General features: G+C 37.2%; 1 protein-coding gene across 2 annotated transcripts in view; it reads left to right on the top strand.

Annotated features, from left to right (window-relative positions):
* Positions 1-19,756, top strand: part of tbxa2r (thromboxane A2 receptor) — a 37,157-nt gene that overhangs the window by 5,959 nt on the left and 11,442 nt on the right. For both annotated transcript variants that reach the window (XM_058074054.1, XM_058074053.1), the window contains exons 3-4: positions 8,910-9,151; positions 15,206-16,077. In XM_058074054.1, the coding sequence (XP_057930037.1) occupies positions 15,274-16,077 (804 nt within the window). In that variant the 5' untranslated portion in view covers positions 8,910-9,151; positions 15,206-15,273. The remainder of the gene's footprint in view (positions 1-8,909; positions 9,152-15,205; positions 16,078-19,756) is intronic.

Raw genomic sequence — 19,756 nt, 5'->3', positions numbered from 1 at the left:
TAAGTGGGTCAAAAATGACCCGGTCAGGTTGTTTTCTTGAAATATCTTCGTAATGAAAATTTTTTATCATTTCATATTCCAGGTATTCCTCAAAAAACATGTTTTTGATATCATGCCGTTCACATTTTTAACTTATCTTTTATACATTTTAAGAAATTTTAGTTTTTGTGTTACTACCCCAACCTTCCATAAGTGGGTCAAAAATGACCCGGTCAGGTTGTTTTCTTGAAATATCTTCATAATGAAATTTTTTTATCATTTCATATTCTAGGTATTCCTCAAAAAACATGTTTTTGATATCATGCCGTTCACATTTTTAACTTATCTTTTAAAGATTTTAAGAAATTTTAGTTGTTGCGTTACTACCCCAACCTTCCATAAGTGGGTCAAAATCGTAACGAAAATTTTTTATCGTTTCATATTCCAGGTATTCCTCAAAAATCATATTTTTGATATCATGCCATTCACATTTTTAACTTATCTTTTATACATTTTAAGAAATTTTAGTTTTTGTGTTACTACCCCAACCTTCCATAAGTGGGTCAAAAATGACCCGGTCAGGTTGTTTTCTTGAAATATCTTCGTAATGAAAATTTTCTATCATTTCATATTCCAGGTATTCCTCAAAAAACATGTTTTTGATATCATTCCGTTCACATTTTTAACTTACCTTTTATACATTTTAAGAAATTTTAGTTTTTGTGTTACTACCCCAACCTTCCATAAGTGGGTCAAAAATGACCCGGTCAGGTTGTTTTCTTGAAATATCTTCATAATGAAAAATTGTTATCATTTCATATTCCAGGTATTCCTCAAAAATCATATTTTTGATATCATGCCGTTCACATTTTTAACTTATCTTTTAAAGATTTTAAGAAATTTTTGTTTTTGTGTTACTACCCCAACCTTCCATAAGTGGGTCAAAAATGACCCGGTCAGGTTGTTTTCTTGAAATATCTTCGTAATGAAAATTTTTTATCATTTCATATTCCAGGTATTCCTCAAAAATCATGTTTTTGTTATCATGCCGTTCACATTTTTAACTTACCTTTTATACATTTTAAGAATTTTTAGTTTTTGTGTTACTACCCTAACCTTCCATAAGTGGGTCAAAAATGACCCGGTCAGGTTGTTTTCTTGAAATATTTTTGTAGTGAAATTTTTTTATCATTTCATATTCCAGGTATTTCTCAAAAAATGTTTTTGATATCATGCCGTTCATATTTTTAACTTATCTTTTATACATTTTAAGAAATTTTTGTTCTTGTGTTACTACCCCAACCTTCCATAAGTGGGTCAAAAATGACCCGGTCAGGTTGTTTTCTTGGAATATTTTTGTAATGAAAAATTTTCATAATTTCAAATTCCAGGTATTCCTCAAAAAACATGTTTTTGATATCATGCCGTTCACATTTTTAACTTATCTTTTATACATTTTAAAAATTTTTATTTTTTGTGTTACTACCCCAACCTTCCATAAGTGGGTCAAAAATGACCCGGTCAAGTTGTTTTCTTGAAATATTTATGTAATGAAAAATTTTCATCATTTCATATTCCAGGTATTCCTCAAAAAACATGTTTTTGATATCATGCCATTCACATTTTTAACTTATCTTTTATACATTTTAAGAAATTTTAGTTTTTGTGTTACTACCCCAACCTTCCATAAGTGGGTCAAAATGACCCGGTCAGGTTGTTTTCTTGAAATATCTTCATTATGAAATTTTTTTTATAATTGCCCATGTGTGTCCAAAAAGCCTCGTTTGGGCTACGACGCCCAAAAGACATTTCCTGGCGGACATATTGGATACGGTGTATTGACCCTCAAGCTGAGTTCACACTAAGTTCACTTTGTGTCGTTTTTTTTCCCCCGTTTTTCTCGGCTTTGGTGCTTTCTGTTTATTTGTGCACAACTCTTCCAGCTCATTAGAGCACAAACAAAACAGCATGCTTGAGGCGGCTGTTTGTTGATGGATACATTAGAGCAAAAAAATAGATGTTATGTTTCTTTACCGCTTTATTTGATCTTATCTCTGCATGCATATGTGCTGTTGTTTTATTTCTCTACTGCTGTCTCCCGCAAGACTCTTTGATCCAAAGTCTGGAGGCTGATTTACATCTGTTTTAGAGCACAGCTCGGGCGTATTTTTTTTCCTATTTTATCTTCTGTTGTTTGGCAGGTGAAATAAACATGCACACGCCTGCCATTCCCGTTTCATACCAACAGAGGGTAGTGTGCTGCCAGAAATGTGACATGTGAAATGGACCTCACATGTGAGGTGGTAAAAAAACGTCAAGGGAGGTGCAGCAGCTTGATAAAAATAAAGAAAACTAAAACTGAACTTAAGTTGTATGATCTAAAGCAGGGGTCTCAAACTCAATTTACCTGGGGGGGCCACTGGAGCTAGGGTCTGGGCAAGGCTGGGCCGCATCAGGTTTTTCCAAAAAAAACAAAAAAACGCATTTATTAAAAACTTAAAAAAATATATATACAAAGTTTTTCAGTGCTTTGGTTACGATTTTCTACAAGAAAAGTTCTGATAAAACATTCCACTGTTCTCAAATATCTTAATTTTTATTTTTCTGCACAAAATAAGATGAAAAATAAAAAAACAAATCAAGAATAAAGAAAATCAATCAATCAGTAATAAATAAATATAATAATAATAATAAAAACTTAAGAAAGCACATATAGTTGGTGGCTAGACAAATTATTTTTTCATATTAAAATGAACAAAGCATTATTAGAGCCCTGTAGACATGACAAAACACGACTATAGTCACATTTATACTCTTTTTATTTACAACATATTGCGCAACTGCAGGGTCTTGAGACACATGCTAACTCGCAAACTAGAGAGCTAGCGACCTAAACGGGTAGCCTTCAAGTTATTTCCTTTCAACTTAAATAGCCAAAAACTTACCACTTCCACACGGATAGGGAGGATAACTATTAACAGTTATTTAACCTTTAACATGAACATGAATCAAACGTAATAATTTTTTCTGGGTACATGATACCATATCCATATCAAACATTAAACTTTCATATCAAGGCGGACTCAAACTAGTGTCCTGCGGGCCACATTTGGCCCGCGGGCCGCGTGTTTGAGACCCCTGATTTTTTTTAATCTTTTTTTTTCTTCTCAAAGAAGAAATATTTTATATCATCTGGTTGATCATGAAATCAGAATCAGAATTGCCTTTATTGTCATTGGTAATTACATACAACGACATTTGAGTGCGACGCCACTGTGCATTTTGTAGAAAGCAAAAACAAGGAAAAGAATAAAAAATAAAACAAGGAATAAGAATATAAATATAAAAGTGTCAGGTGCTGTTATATAAGAATAAGTGTAAAATATAAAAATATATCAAAAACAATAACCTATACAGTAACCAAAATGTGGAAATGCAGTAAACAAAATGTAGTATTGCACATATTGTCCAGTATTGCACATTTGAAGCTTATTGTCCACAATAGTGGGGCGTGTGTTTTAGTAGTGCAAAAATAAATGTTCATTTTTGACAGCCACATCCCAAAATACTTTTTTAAGTCAATATTTTAGCTTGGACGAGTTGAATTTTCACAAATAACTTGAAAGCTTTCGGTAAAATGAGAGTATCGGATATAATGCGTTTTTGTGGGGGTTCAAAAAGGACGGCGGCAACAACAGGACCGTTTTTCCCCCGCTGTCGGCCGACCTGATTGCACATAATGTCCTGGAAATCACTCGGAATCCTTTTAAGGTGTTAGCCGGACTGGAGTCAGACAAAATATAGCCGGATGTGGTCAGCCACAACGAGAGCTGTTAGCTGGGTTAGCTCCCAGTACAACAACAAGAGCAAAGGCAAAACATCCATGCTAGGAATAAAGTGACTCATTAAAGTCCAATTTAATGTTAATGGGGGCATTTATTCATTTTCTACCGCTTATCCTCACGAATGTGGCACAGAGATGCCCGAGAGTGGAATTGAACTCGGGTCTCCTAGCTGTGAAGCATGTGTGCTAACCACTCATCCGCTGTGCAGCCCTGGTTCAGTATATTTTTCATCAAAATAGTAGTCATGCCAAAATGTTGTGTTGCTGCTGGATGTTCACTGTATCCGAGTGATACTGTCGTGGGGGTGCTGGAGCCTATCCCAGCTGTCTTCGGCCGAGAGAGGCGGGGTACACCCTGGACTGGTGGCCAGCCAATCACAGGGCACATATAGACAAACAACCATTCACACTCACATTCATACCTATGGACAATTTGGAGTGGCTAATTAACCTAGCATGTTTTTGGCATGCACGGGGAAAACATGCAAACTCAGAGGGTGGGATTGAACTCGGGTCTCCTAGCTGTGAGGTTGGCGCGCTAACCACTCGACCACCGTGCAGCCAACCTAAAACATATGCATTTAAAATGAATCTGGTGCCGTGTTGTTGTTGTTTGGAAACTTTTTTTTTTTTTTTGCTGCAAAGTGCTATTTTAAATTGTAATTCCATGTAATTCATAACTTAATATTATCTCGGCTAATTGGTTCCAGATCCGTCCATCCGTAAATTTTCGGCAAAGTAGGATTCCTTAAGGGTGTTTAAAAAAAATGCACTGATTATCTCGAAGTAAGAAATAATAATGTACTCGAACAAGATGTGTTGATACTATATATATATATATATACATATATATATATATATATATATATATATATATATATATATAATCCTTCTGAAATGAAAGTAATTAACATTGCTGGCCTTAAAGCTAATGCATCACCGGTAATAAACTTAATAAAAACATTGTTGTCCTTTTTAATTTCCTGCAGTTATAAATGACTTACACAATTTCCACTTCTGGTTTCATTGAATCGCCTTTTCTCATTAGCAGCGTTGAAAGTATAGCATGTGAAAATAGCGGGAATAAAGTCACGCACAAAATGCATTATTAAAATGACTGTTTTAGTAAATAACTTGGCGACTGTTGGCAGTAGTTTATTGGTATTATAGTGTTTAATTTTTTTTTTAGTTGTTTGATTGAACCTTGTGGTCGACACTCAAGTTTTGAGAATGACACAAATGTTTATTATTATTTATTATTATTTATGATGGCAATTTGCATATAGTCCACAATGTTATGAAGCACAATAAGATAAATAGCAATTCATCACAAAGCCTCTCTTTTTATGAATCTAAAAAAAAAACAATTTCCACTGCATTTCAGCCCTGCTACAAAAGGACCCGCTGTCACCATATTAGTGATTCTTAGGTTAACATAGGTGAGAGTGTTTGACAAAGACAAGGGCTGGAGATGAGGCTGCACGGTGGTCGAGTGGTTAGCGCGCAGACCTCACAGCTAGGAGACCTGAGTTCGATTCCGCCCTCGGCCAAGTGAATGTCCACAAAGTAGGATTCATAATTAATACTGGAAATGGAATATTTTCATAATCACAGTACTTTGTAAATACAGTTTTTACCATTGTTAGAGCCCCATAGACATGAAATAACACCCCTATAGTCACCTTTACACTCCTATTATACTTTAATAACAAAATATTCCCCATGTGTGGGCTGCACGGCTGAAGAGTGGTTAGCGCGCAGACCTCACAGCTTGGAGACCAGGGTTCAATTCTACTACTCCATCTCTGTGTGGAGTTTGCATGTTCTCCCCGTGCATGCGTGGGTTTTCTCCGGGTACTCTGGTTTCCTCCCACATTCCAAAAACATGCTAGGTTAATTAGCCACTCCAAATTGTCCATAGGTATGAATGTGAGTGTGAATGGTTGTTTGTCTATATGTGCCCTGTGATTGGCTGGCCACCAGTCCAGGGTGCATCCCATAATCAGTTTCCAGTTCCTGGTACTTTTACAATCAGTAACTGTTACATTTGTTCACTTCCTGTTTGTCTATATGTGCCCTGTGATTGGCTGGCGATCATTGGGAGTGACCAGGATGGATAGGATCAGGAAGGAGGGGGACATTAGATGTTTAAGGCCTTGGAGATCAAGTCAGAGAGGCCAGACTGAGATGGTCGGGACATGGCCACCAGTCCAGGGTGTACCCCGCCTCTCGCCCCAAGACAGCTGGGATAGGCTCCAGCACCCCTTGCGACCCTCATGAGTACAAGCGGTAGAAAACGAACGAATGAATGAATGAAAGGGCTGGAGATGTGTCGCCCCGATTGAGTTGAAAGCAGTGTGGCGTTTGAAATCGTAGTTTTTTTTACATTGTTACCTGCAAGAAAACACATCATTGCTTAGCACAGGGGTGCTCATTAAGTCGATCGCGAGCTACCGGTCGATCGCGGAGGTGGTACTGGTCGATCACGGCGTGACATTACAAAAATATCATCCCAGCATCAATGCCGTCACTTGATTGACATACAGGACAACCAATCAGATGACAACTGAATTTTGACCTTTAGTGCTAAGCTAAAGTGCTAAGCTAGTCGGCGAATTGCGAGATTTTAAGCCCTCGCTAAAGTTTATGGTCACTAAAATGAGTGAAGGAGCTGGACCAAGTAAAAAGGCAAAAACTGGACCAAGTAAAAAGGCAAAAACTGGACCAAGTAAAAAGGCAAAAAACATATCACTTCCATACGGATATGGAATATTATACGGATATTATGATACGGATATTATCCATGACTGATAAACATTTGGAAGTGTGCTTGAGGCTGGCTATCAGCAGCTACTGTCCGGACTATGCATCCCTGGCTGGTTCAATTCAGTGCAAGTCATCAAAGTAAACTCAGGTAATTACAAAAAATGTTAATAGTTAATTATGTGTGTTTTGCAATATTGGCTCATTTGGTTATGTAAGGTACATCAACATACATTGTACGTACAAATAATCCTCAATACATTTGAAAATAAATAGATGTTTTGCATTTTTGTAGTGGGTAGATCAGGGGTCAGCAACCTGCGGCTCCAGAGCCGCATGTGGCTCTTCGGCTTTTTTGTTGTGGCTCCCTTTGCTATTCTCAAATATTTTTTTAGGGGGAAATGCACATCTTGAAAAAATCCAACTTTTTGTGAGACCATGAATGCATCCTGGCTCAGTTCTGGTGATTGAATGAGCGGACAGGATGCTATTCTGTTCTCTTTCACACAGGTAAACATGAAGGAACATTTTTTTGACATTTCTAAAAAATAAATTTGAGATCAAAAATGGGAACTTTGCGGCAATGTAATTTTACAGTAATTTACACATACATTTATGTAAGTTTATCTCCAGTACTAGCAAGAGTACTTAATCATCTCGTCTTTTTTTATATGAACTACTTTGACACCCCAAAATTTTCCCCCCAAATTTTTATAATCGGCTCAGAATGTGAGCTCATCATAGCCGTTAGCTAGCTAGCTAAAAGAAACCAAGATGATAACCATGCTAACTCAACAAGTTGGCATACGTTACATATGCATTTCTATTTGTTGTTGTTGTTGTTTTAAACCTGGGTTTAGCGGCGCTAATGGGCAAGGGGGTAAAATGGCTCTTTTCATAATAAAGGTTGCCGACCCCTGGGGTAGATCATTTTGACTCGGTCATTTTAAAAGTAGCTCGCATGCTGAAAAAGTGTGAGCACCCCTGGCTTAGCACAAACAGTAAATAAAATCCCCAGCTATGATAAGAGCATTTACGGTACTTTAAACATAAAATAAATCAGGGGTGGGCAAACTTTTTGACTCGCGGGCCGCATTGATTTAACAAAATTGACAGGGGGGGGGGGGGGGGCAGACTATATAGTATTTTACATGCAACAGTCCTATTTTTACGCATATTTTACATGTAAAAGTGTCATGCAATCTGCTATATGTGCACTTTAAAATCATTTATTTGATGTAAAGTGTGTTGGAAATTAAATGTATTATTATTTTCATTATTATTATTGTCTTTATTATTACTATTTTATATTTGTTATTAGTTATAGTAATGTTATTATCATTAGATTATTATTATTATTGTTAATAATAATAACAATAATAATATTATGACTATTATTATATTAATATTATTAACAACAATATGAATATAATAATAGTAATATTATTATTGTTATTATTATTAACAATTATTATTAATAATTATTATTATTAATAATATTATTATTATTTATTTTTATTATTTATTTTTATTATTTATTATTTATTATTGTTAATAATAATATCATTATTATTAATAATAATATTATGACTATTATTATATTAATATTATTAACAACAATATGAATATAATAATAGTAATATTATTATTATTAACAACATTCTTATTATTATTATTATTATTGTCATTATTTTTATTTTTATTTTTGTGCTTGTGTTCCTTTTTCCAGGAGCATTTTGTAAACAACAGACCACATCAAATAACGAAATTGATAAAGCAGCTACCTCAACCATCAAAAAGTTGGCCCGAGCCACAATGCCAGGTTATGTGTTGAGTTTAAATGAAATACTTTGGAAAAAAACAGGCGGGCCATATTGAAACACTTGGCGGGCCGCATGTGGCCCCCGGGCCGTAGTTTGCCCACCCCTGATATAAACATTACCTGCGTTTTTTTTTTTAAAACACATTGTACCGTAAAAGGAGAGTTTTATGATCATGCATTCCTACCTGCTAAGAGAGGCTCCCCTTCATAAATGCTTTTGGGCGTCCTGGTCTCCGTCTTCACTGCTTATGTCTGTCTGACAGCGTCATGCAAACGACACATAAACACTCATGGAACACAATAACTGAATCATGAAAAAAACATCTTTTATTATTTTCCATGACATATCTAATAAGAAGGGGACGTTTACAAATCAGAGTCTTTTAGTGCTTATATGATTATATTTGTATCCTGACCGCAAAGTTATTAATGATGATGTGTACCCCCCCTTTCTGTGTTGCTTTTTCTTGCCTAACATAGTGTGTTGTGTCTTCCCAAAAGCCCTTCCCCTTTTTCGGAGGGAGCTAAAGGAAGCATGAATGTGGACAGGAGGCGGACGAGTATCTGAGCCGCCGGGAGCTGAGCAGCAGTGGAAGTTACTTGTCATCGTATAGTCGATAAAGCTTCGCACGATGGACACGGTCCCCATAACCGCCCCAATCTTCTGTGATTGTTGGTATCGGATCCACGACTGATGGTCCGGATGGAAGACTCAAGGTCAGCTTCTCAAACCTCCTGTAATGGTAAGACACAGAGTCATTACTTCATCGACATATAAAATGCATAACGGTTGTTTGTTAGTAATTATTATAATTATAATTATTATTGTTGACGTGAGTTACTTTGGGGAAAAAAAACACATCACAGTGTACATATATCGTGCAAATATTTTTTATGGTTTATCTTCGTGTATGTGTACCCTACTTGATTTCATTTGTTGCTTCGTCCGTGATAATAACTGTGACTCGTGAAACAACTTTATCTTTTTCCCGGAATGACGTCAACCAGACCTACACGACTTAAACAAAAGCTTTGCAAATCAGGATCCACCGTCCCTCAAATTTGCACATTTTTCTTTAAAATTTACATGTATTTTTTTTTTAACTCATTCATCCCTAAGTCATTATGAAAAAATTCAAATGTAGCAACTTAGTGAACGCAGACACTAGGAGATTACAAACCTCTAAAAACAGGGGTCTCAAACTCAATTTACTTGGGGGCCACTGGAGCTCGGGTCTGGGTGAGACTGGGTCGCATCAGGTTTTACAAAAAAAATACGAAAAAAAACACATTTATTAAAAACAAAAAAATGTAAAAAAAAACTTCGCTTTGATAAAACATTCCACTGTTCTCAAATATCTTACTTTTTATTTTTCTACACAAAATAAGATAAATAAATAAAGAAAATCAAGAATAAAGAAAATCAATCAATCAGTAATAAACAAATAAATATAATAATAATAATAATAATAAAACGGCAAATAATAAAAACTTAAGAAACCACATATAGTTGGTGGGTAGACAATTTTTTTTTTCATATTAAAATAAACAAAGCATTATTAGAGCCCTGTAGACATGACAAAACACGACTATAGTCACATTTATACTCTTTTTATTTACAACATATTGCGCAACTGCAGGGTCTTGAGACACATGCTAACTCGCTAAACTAGAGAGCTAGCCACCTAAACGGTAGCCTTCAAGTTATTTCCTTTAAACTTAAATAGCCAAAAACTTACCACTTCCACACGGATAGGGAGGATAACTATTAACAGTTATTTAACCTTTAATATGAACATTAATCAAACGTAGTAATTTTTTCTGGGTACATGATACCATATCCATATCAAACATTAAACTTTCATATCAAGGCGGGGGGCCTCAAACTGGTGTCCTGCGGGCCACATTTGGCCCGCGGGCCGCGTGTTTGAGACCCCTGCTCTAAAATATTAACATAGCTTCAGCCTTCTCTGGGCTTCATGCACAAATTGTGGTTTCCTGTTACTCTCAAAAAGGGAAGCCATTTTCAAGTCTCGGCGAGGCCGTACTAAATATGACATATTGATGTATCGATTCCATGCTAATAGGCACTTTTTGCTTAATGGCGTACTTAAAAAGGTTTTTCACGGCCGCACTTGGCGTCGAGCATCGTCTGTCTCGATGTCGGATTTTCCAAGATAGTGAAGGACCTCATCAGTTGGGTTTTCTTTTGACATGCTGCCGTACTCCAGAATGAATTCTATGAAGTGTTTTCACAGTTAAGGATCCGTCATCGTGTATTTATTTACCGCAGAGGTTCTGTTTTGCTTAGCTGTAATAATTGTGCCAAACCAGTAACTGTGTTTTATTCCCGAGTGCGTATCAAGTTACTAAACGTGGTCTCAACTGATGAAACGCAGTAACAATGCGTTTGAGACATTAAAAAACATGCTCTCTGGTTCTACCATATCTTAGTTATTGTGTGGAAATATGGGATAATAACTATAAAAGCAATCTTCACTGGCTAAATGTACTGGGGGGAAAAAAGGCCAGTAAGGATAATTCAGGGGTGGGCAAACTTTTTGACTCGCGGGCCGCATTGATTTAACAAAATTGACAGGGGGGGGCAGACTATATAGTATTTTACATGCAACAGTCCTATTTTTACGCATATTTTACATGTAAAAGTGTCATGCAATCTGCTATATGTGCACTTTAAAATCATTTATTTGATGTAAAGTGTGTTGGAAATTAAATGTATTATTATTTTTATTATTATTATTGTCTTTATTATTACTATTTTATATTTGTTATTAGTTATAGTAATGTTATTATCATTAGATTATTATTATTGTTGTTAGTCATAATATTATTATTGTTATTATTATTATTATTATATTAATATTATTAACAACAATATGAATATAATAATAGTAATATTATTATTGTTATTATTATTAACAATTATTATTAACAATTATTATTAATAATAATATTATTATTATTATTTATTATTAATTATTATTATTAATAATAATATCATTATTATTAATAATAATATCATTATTATTAATAATAATATTATGACTATTATTATATAACATATTATAACAATATGAATATAATAATAGTAATATTATTATTATTAACAACATTCTTATTATTATTATTATTGTCATTATTTTTATTTTTATTTTTGTGCTTGTGTTCCTTTTTCCAGGAGCATTTTGTAAACAACAGACCACATCAAATAACGAAAATTGATAAAGCAGCTACCTCAACCATCAAAAAGTTGGCCCGAGCCACAATGCCAGGTTATGTGTTGAGTTTAAATGAAATACTTTGGAAAAAAACAGGCGGGCCATATTGAAACACTTGGCGGGCCGCATGTGGCCCCCGGGCCGTAGTTTGCCCACCCCTGGGATAATTCATAATGCCGCCTACATACTAACTCTTATTTCTAAAATGACAAATACTTCAACTTGCTGCCCGCTTGCTTCACTGTGAGGCTCGTTCACCACATTTAATACGCACGTGTTTTCATGAACAATTATAAAATTATACAGTAAACCTCGGATATATCGGACTCGGATATATCGGAAATTCGCTCACAACGGACAGATAAAAAAAGAACCGATTTTTCTGTAATGCATTTCCAATAAAAATTCATTGCATATATTGGATTTTTTATAACGGATTTCGCCTATTTCGGACAAAATCTCCAGTCCCGTTCCAATGCATTTCCATGAAATTTCCCTGGCATATATCGGATGGCCGCATCGTGGCGCTCCGATTCGCCGAATCGTGACAGGCCGCTATACGACGTCATTTGCAGCGTTTGCAGCGTTGCCTGCGCGTCCAGGTACATTGGAAACATAGTCAAGGAATTTAGATAGAACGATAGAACGATAGATAGACGATAGAACAATAGAACGATAGAATGATAGAAAGAACGATAGATAGAATGATAGAACGATAGAAAGAACAATAGATAGAACGATACAACGATAGATAGAACGATAGATAGAACGATAGATAGAACGATAGATAGAACGATAGAACGATAGATAGAATGATAGAACGATAGAACGATAGAACGATAGAAAGAACGATAGATAGAATGATAGAACGATAGAAAGAACAATAGATAGAACGATACAACAATAGATAGAATGATAGAAGGACAGATAGAACAATAGAACGATAGATAGAATGATAGAACGATACATAGAACAATAGAACGATATATAGAACGATAGAACGATACATAGAACGATAGAACGATAGAATGACAGAACGATAGAACAATAGAACTATACATAGAATGATAGAACGATAGCTAGAACGATAGAATGATATATAGAACGATAGATAGCACAATAGAACAATAGAACAATAGAACGATAGAATGATAGAACAATACATAGAACGATAGGTAGAACAATAGGTAGAACGATAGAACAATAGATAGGACAATAGAACGATAGAATGATAGATAGAACGATAGATAGAACGACAGAACGATAGATATCGCCTTTTTATAATGGATAAAATCCCATTTACGCATATACCGGATATAAATCCCATATATGCGTAAAACGGACATTTTCCGGTATACGCATATAACGGATTTCGCTTATATCGGACAAAACCAGTGGGAACAATTGAATCCGATATATCCGAGGTTTACTGTATAATAGTAAATACAGAGAACTTTTTCAGGAAAGATTATTCCCTCTAACAAATGTAATAGAATGTTTTCATGTTTGACTGTGTTATTAATCCTGTTAAAAATGTCCCATTATAATCGGCATTGCGTCCAAATTTGGGAAACTTTTAATAAAACACATTTGAGAAGGTCTTCTGTTTATACGTGTACATGGAAGCCATCATTTAACATGCTAGAACCTGACACAGCATAAAACGACAAAGTCCAGGCCGACCCGAGTATAAACAAGGAACAGACATGGCTCCTGTTACACAGACAAAAACAAAAGGGCGGATGGATGAATCATTGCATGATCTTATAGCCTTTGTCATTTTATGGCTGTGGGGGAAAAACCTGCTTGTTGTGGTCTTGGTGGATCTGTCACCTCTGCAGGAAGTCAACAGGTCAAACAGGTGGAAACCAGGATGCCAGCTGTCTATCATCATGTTTTTTAAGCTCTCACCAGGAAGTAAATTACTTTCTGAAAAGTCACCAGGACTTTTTTTTCCCACATTATTGCCACAGAGCACACTCAGGAAGTGTAAGCCATGTTGTTTCATTCTTTTATATCGTTTGTCTTTTATAAAGTTGTCTTTCCACTGCATTTCAGCCCCGCTACAAAAGGACCCGCTGTCACCATATTAGTGATTCTTAGGTGAGAGTGTTTGACAAAGACAAGGGCTGGAGATGAGGCTGCACGGTGGGGCGAGTGGTTAGCGCGCAGACCTCACAGCTAGGAGACCCGAGTTCGATTCCGCCCTCGTCCAAGTGAATGTCCACGAAGTAGGATTCAAAATTAATACTGGAAATGGAATATTTTCATAATCACACTACTATTTAAATACAGTTTTTACCATTGTTAGAGCCCCATAGACATGAAATAACACCCCTATAGTCACATTTACACTCCTATTATACTTTAATAACAAAATATTCCCCAGAGTGGTTAGCGCGCAGGCCTAGGAGCTAGGAGACTGGAGTTCGATTCCACGCTCGGCCATCTCTGTGCGGAGTTTGCATGTTCTCCCCGTGCATGCATGGGGAGTTTTTTAATTATAATGTTTTTTGATGCACTTTCAAGTGATGATGATGGCTGGGTTTGCTTGACAGATGAGGAACAGTATCACAAGTGACATTTTGATGAGTTGGTACTGTATTGTGGAGACAGGAATCGCAAACTTTGGGTCATATGGTGCATGCGTGGGTTTTCTCCGGGTACTCCGGTTTCCTCCCACATTCCAAAAAAAAACATGCTAGGTTAATTAGCCACTCCAAATTGTCCATAGGTATGAATGTGAGTGTGAATGGTTGTTTGTCTATTTATGTGCCCTGGGATTGGCTGGCCACCAGTCCAGGGTGCATCCCATAATCGGTTCCCAGTTCCAGTTCCTGGTACTTTTACAATGAGTAACTGTTACATTTGTTCACTTCCTGCTTTCATAATATGAAGAGCTTGCAACCAAAAAAAGAAAATCAATGATTTTTAACTCCGCACATATGAATCTATTTGGTCATCAAGTCTATATTGCAAATGAAAGAGCTATCAATATAGGTCATAAAAATGCATACTATAAAAATCCTGCACACACCATGTATTTTATATATTTTTTTTATTAATTTTTTTTCCGGATTTAGCGCCTTTTGGCTGAAATAAATTTCACTTTTTTCATATTTTTAAAAATGATTTCAAGACCAAAATATGTGATTTGGATACACATGACAGAGGTCTATTAAACTCATGAAAAAAAATTTTTTATAAATTTTTATTTTTTTAATTTTTTGTCCCGTAGCAAAGTATGCGGTGATATGAGCATCCAATGCCATCATGGGTACCATAGTACCATTGAAGTATTTGTGATTTTACAAATAAGGAGTTAGTATGTTCTCTGTAGGCGGCATTATGAATTATCCTTACTGGCCTTTTTTGCAGTACATTTAGCCAGTGAAGATTGCTTTTGTAGTTATTAGCCCATATTTCCATTGATCAGTAGTGTACAGTGTATTGGTATTTTGGTATATTGGTATTTTGGTATATTGGTATTTTGTGTATTTCCATTCGGTGCACTTGCGTCCAAGTGGGTCTGACATCCTATTTGTTTTTATTTTCAAGGTTGAAGAGGCAAACTGATATTGTTCTTCAGAATCTGAAGCGGACATCTCCCATCCCAGCTGGTCACCATGAACACCTCAGTCCTTCCGCCCTCCAATGACACTGACACCCCCCTCTGCTACTCCATTAACAGCCCTCCATTTAAGTACGTGCCCACCATCGCCTCAGCCTACTTCTCCTCCATCTTCAGCGCTTTGGGTCTCACCTCCAACCTCATCGCCTTCGTGGTTCTTCTCAAGTCGTTCCGGCAGACCCACAGCAGCGCTCGCTCTTCCTTCCTCATCTTTCTGGGAGGCCTGGTGGTCACCGACTTCATGGGCCTGTTGGTCACAGGCACCATCGTGGTCTCCTTCCACGTCACGCACTTCAACTGGCGCACCTTAGACCCCCGCTGCCACTTCTGCAACTTCATGGGCATGTCCATGGTCTTTTACGGACTGTGCCCGCTGCTGCTCGGCGCCGCCATGGCCGTGGAGCGCTTCATCGGCATCAATCGCCCATTTGCACGCACCGCCAGCACGCCCAAGAGGCGAACGGTCTCCATGTTGCTGCTCGTGTGGATGAGCGCTGGCTCCGTGGCGTCCTTGCCCCTCACCGGCATCGGGAGCTACCACGTGCAGATGCCCGGATCCTGGTGCTTCTTAAACATCAGCCCAGGAGGCACCGACCTGGCCTTTTCCCTGCTCTTTTCCCTGGTGGGGCTGACCTGCATCGCCGTGTCCTTCGTGTTGAACACCGTCAGCGTCGTTACCTTGGTCAGGGTCTGCTGTGGGCGGGGCAACACGCAACGCCGGCGAGACCAGGAAGTGGAGATGATGGTGCAGCTCATCCTCATCATGGCCATCGCTTCCATCTGCTGGTGTCCTCTGCTGGTGAGTCTCTATCTATCTATCTATTGTTCTATCTATCGTTCTATTTATCATTCTATCGTTCTATCTATTGTTCTATCTATCGTTCTATCTATCGTTCTATCATTCAATCGTTCTATCATTCTATCGTTCTATCTATCGTTCTATCTATCGTTCTATCATTCAATCGTTCTATCATTCTATCGTTCTATCTATCGTTCTATCTATCGTTCTATCATTCAATCGTTCTATCTATCGTTCTATCTATTGATCTGTCGTTTTATCGTTCTATCTATCGTTCTATCTATCGTTCTATCTATCGTTCTATCTGTCGTTCTATCATTCAATCGTTCTATCTATCGTTCTATCTATCGTTCTATCTATCATCTATCGTTCTATCTATCCATCTATCCATCTATCGTTCTATCTATTGTTCTATCGTTCTATCTATCGTTCTATCATTCAATCGTTCTATCTATCGTTCTATCTATTGATCTGTCGTTTTATCGTTCTATCTATCGTTCTATCTATCGTTCTATCTATCGTTCTATCTATCCATCTATCGTTCTATCTATCCATCTATCCATCTATCCATCTATCCATCTATCGTTCTATCTATTGTTCTATCGTTCTATCTATCGTTCTATCTATCGTTCTATCTATCGTTTTATCTATCATTCTTTCTATCGATCTATCGTTCTATCTATCGTTCTTTCTATCATTCTATTGATCTGTCATTCTATCTATTGTTCTATCTATTGTTCCATCGTTCTTTCTATCGTTTTTTCTATCGTTCTTTCTATCATTCTATCGTTCTTTCTATCATTCTATCGTTCTTTCTATTGTTCTATTGTTCTATCATTCTATCTATCGTTCTCTGTATTTATCCTATCGTTCTATCTATCCTGTCGTTCTATCTATCCTGTCGTTCTATCTATCTATCGTTCTTTCTATTGTTTTTTCTATCGTTCTATCTATCCTGTCGTTCTATCTATCCTGTCGTTCTATCGTTCTATCATCGTTCTTTCTATCGTTTTTTCTATCGTTCTTTCTATCATTCTATCGTTCTATCGTTCTATCGTTCTTTCTATCGTTCTATCGTTCTATCTATCCTATCGTTCTATCTATCCTATCGTTCTATCTATCCTGTTGTTCTATCTATCGTTCTATCTATTGTTCTATCTATCATTCTATCGTTCTATCTATCATTCTATCGTGCTATCGTTCTATCTATCGTTTTATCTATCGTTTTATCTATCATTTTATCTGTCGTTCTATCTGTCGTTTTATCTATTGTTCTATCTATCGTTCTATCGTTCTATCGTTCTATCTATCGTTCTATCTATCGTTCTTTCTATCATTCTATTGTTCTATCTATCATTCCATCTATCGTTCTATCTTTCCATCTATCGTTCTATCGATCGATCATTCGTTCGTTCGTTCACAGTATTCCAAATGTGCCTGTACCTGAATGTGAAATATTTATATGAGACCAGTTGAAATAAACATTGGGTTAGATATTTCAGAGACAATTATGACTTTCAACAAATTCATATTCCTAGCAATACTTTAGGGAGCCTTGTTCATGTCGCCCACAAAGGTCGCCCACCCTTTTTCCACGAGTTCATGAGTCAATAATCGTTTTTGTGTCTGTGTTTTGTGTTGCTAACACTCATAAGTAAGATCCACATCTTGGGGGCCCGAACAGTTTTGGATGATATTTTCATATCATCTTTATTTTATTCATATTTGCATACGTACTGCATATGAAATAAGAAATAGCTTTGACACGGGGAAAAAGTATTTCTTACACAAGGATTCCTGTTCCACTCAGGCGATTCCCCGGTGGTGTCATGTGACAAAGGCATCTAAAGCCCCCCCAGGACCCCCACCCTGACCTTTCTATCTGTTGTGTGTGGTTTTATCAGAACTGGCCGGCGCCCGTTTGATCCTTAACGAGGCATCCTACCATCCTAGGAGATGTTATGCGCTTCCCTTCTCCGTGCTTCATTTCTCCTCAGCGATGCAATCTTCTCAAAGCGTAGAAGTAAAAACCCTCGGATTATCTGATGGTGCGTTCAAGCTGGACTTGATTTGCTGTCCAACGTGGGCAAAACCAGTTTCCTGGAAACCGGGGAATAGGAAACTCAATTTAACGGTCGGTCATGGTCAACATGAGGAAACGCTTGGCTAACATTTTCTAGTGTTTTCCGGTCTGATGGTCAGCTGGAGTCTATCCCAGCTGATCATCGGACCGGAAATTTGATTTTTATTTATTTCCATTTTGTTATTTGGTCAAGCCAAAATATTTACTTTTTTTTTTACAGTACAACTCCTAATAAGAGATGTTTAAGTAAAATTCTGCATGGCAATCAAAACCAGTATGATGTTCATAGCCCCGTTCATTGCAGTACCTAGTACCTAGTACCTAGTACCTAGTGGTTCTGTAGTCCAGTCTAACCCTGGTATGTGTGACACCTTGCACAGATTTATATTCTGGTCAAGTCATCGTCAGCGGAGCCTGTAAGCCCTGAAACTGTTTTGTTCTACGTACGCATGGCCACCTGCAATCAGATATTCGATCCCTGGATATACATCATGTGTCAAGTTTCCCGAATAAGGCGAGTAAAACGAAATTGTTGATTCGTAAGCGAACCGTCGTCCCCATTTAACATCGGGGCTGTGAGCGCCAACGTGCCAAACCAACCACGTCTTGGATCAACTCATCAGTTGATACCAGGGATGCTCCCATCAGGGTTTTATGCGGCTGATTCGGGTATCGATCACGTGGGTCAACTAGTTTGAGGCCCCCGCCTTGATATGAAAGTTTAATGTTATAATATGATATGGATGCTGTATGGTATCATGTACCCAGAAAAAATGATTACGTTTGATTCATGTTCATGTTAAAGGTTAAATAACTGTTAATAGTTATCCTCCCTATCCGTGTGGAAGTGGTAAGTTTTTGGCTATTTAAGTTGAAAGGAAATAACTTGAAGGCTACCGTTTAGGTCGCTAGCTCTCTAGTTTAGCGAGTTAGCATGTGTCTCGAGATCCCGCAGTTGCGCAATATGTTGTAAATAAAAACATGTGGCAGCCCGCGGGCCAAATGTGGCCCGCAGGACACTACTTTGAGGCCCCCCGCCTTGATATGAAAGTTTAATGTTGAAAGTTTGATATGGATGCTGTATGGTATCATGTACCCAGAACTTCAAAATATTACGTTTGATTCATGTTCATGTTAAAGGTTAAATAACTGTTAATAGTTATCCTCCCTATCCGTGTGGAAGTGGTAAGTTTTTGGCTATTTAAGTTGAAAGGAAATAACTTGAAGGCTACCGTTTAGGTGGCTAGCTCTCTAGTTTGCGAGTTAGCATGTGTCTCGAGACCCCGCAGTTGTGCAATATTTTGTAAATAAAAACACTACTTTGAGGCCCCCCGCCTTGATATGAAAGTTTAATGTTAAAGTTTGATATGGATGCTGTATGGTATCATGTACCCAGAAAAAAATGATTACGTTTGATTCATGTTCATGTTAAAGGTTAAATAACTGTTAATAGTTATCCTCCCTATCCGTGTGGAAGTGGTAAGTTTTTGGCTATTTAAGTTGAAAGGAAATAACTCGAAGGCTACCGTTTAGGTGGCTAGCTCTCTAGTTTAGCGAGTTAGCATGTGTCTCAAGACCCTGCAGTTGTGCAATATG

The sequence above is a fragment of the Doryrhamphus excisus genome, chromosome 5 (genome assembly GCF_030265055.1).
Source record: "Doryrhamphus excisus isolate RoL2022-K1 chromosome 5, RoL_Dexc_1.0, whole genome shotgun sequence".
In the NCBI taxonomy this organism is placed as follows: Eukaryota; Metazoa; Chordata; class Actinopteri; order Syngnathiformes; family Syngnathidae; genus Doryrhamphus; species Doryrhamphus excisus.
The sequence above is the reverse complement of the archived record's forward strand: the minus strand, read 5'-3'. Positions and strand labels throughout refer to the sequence as shown.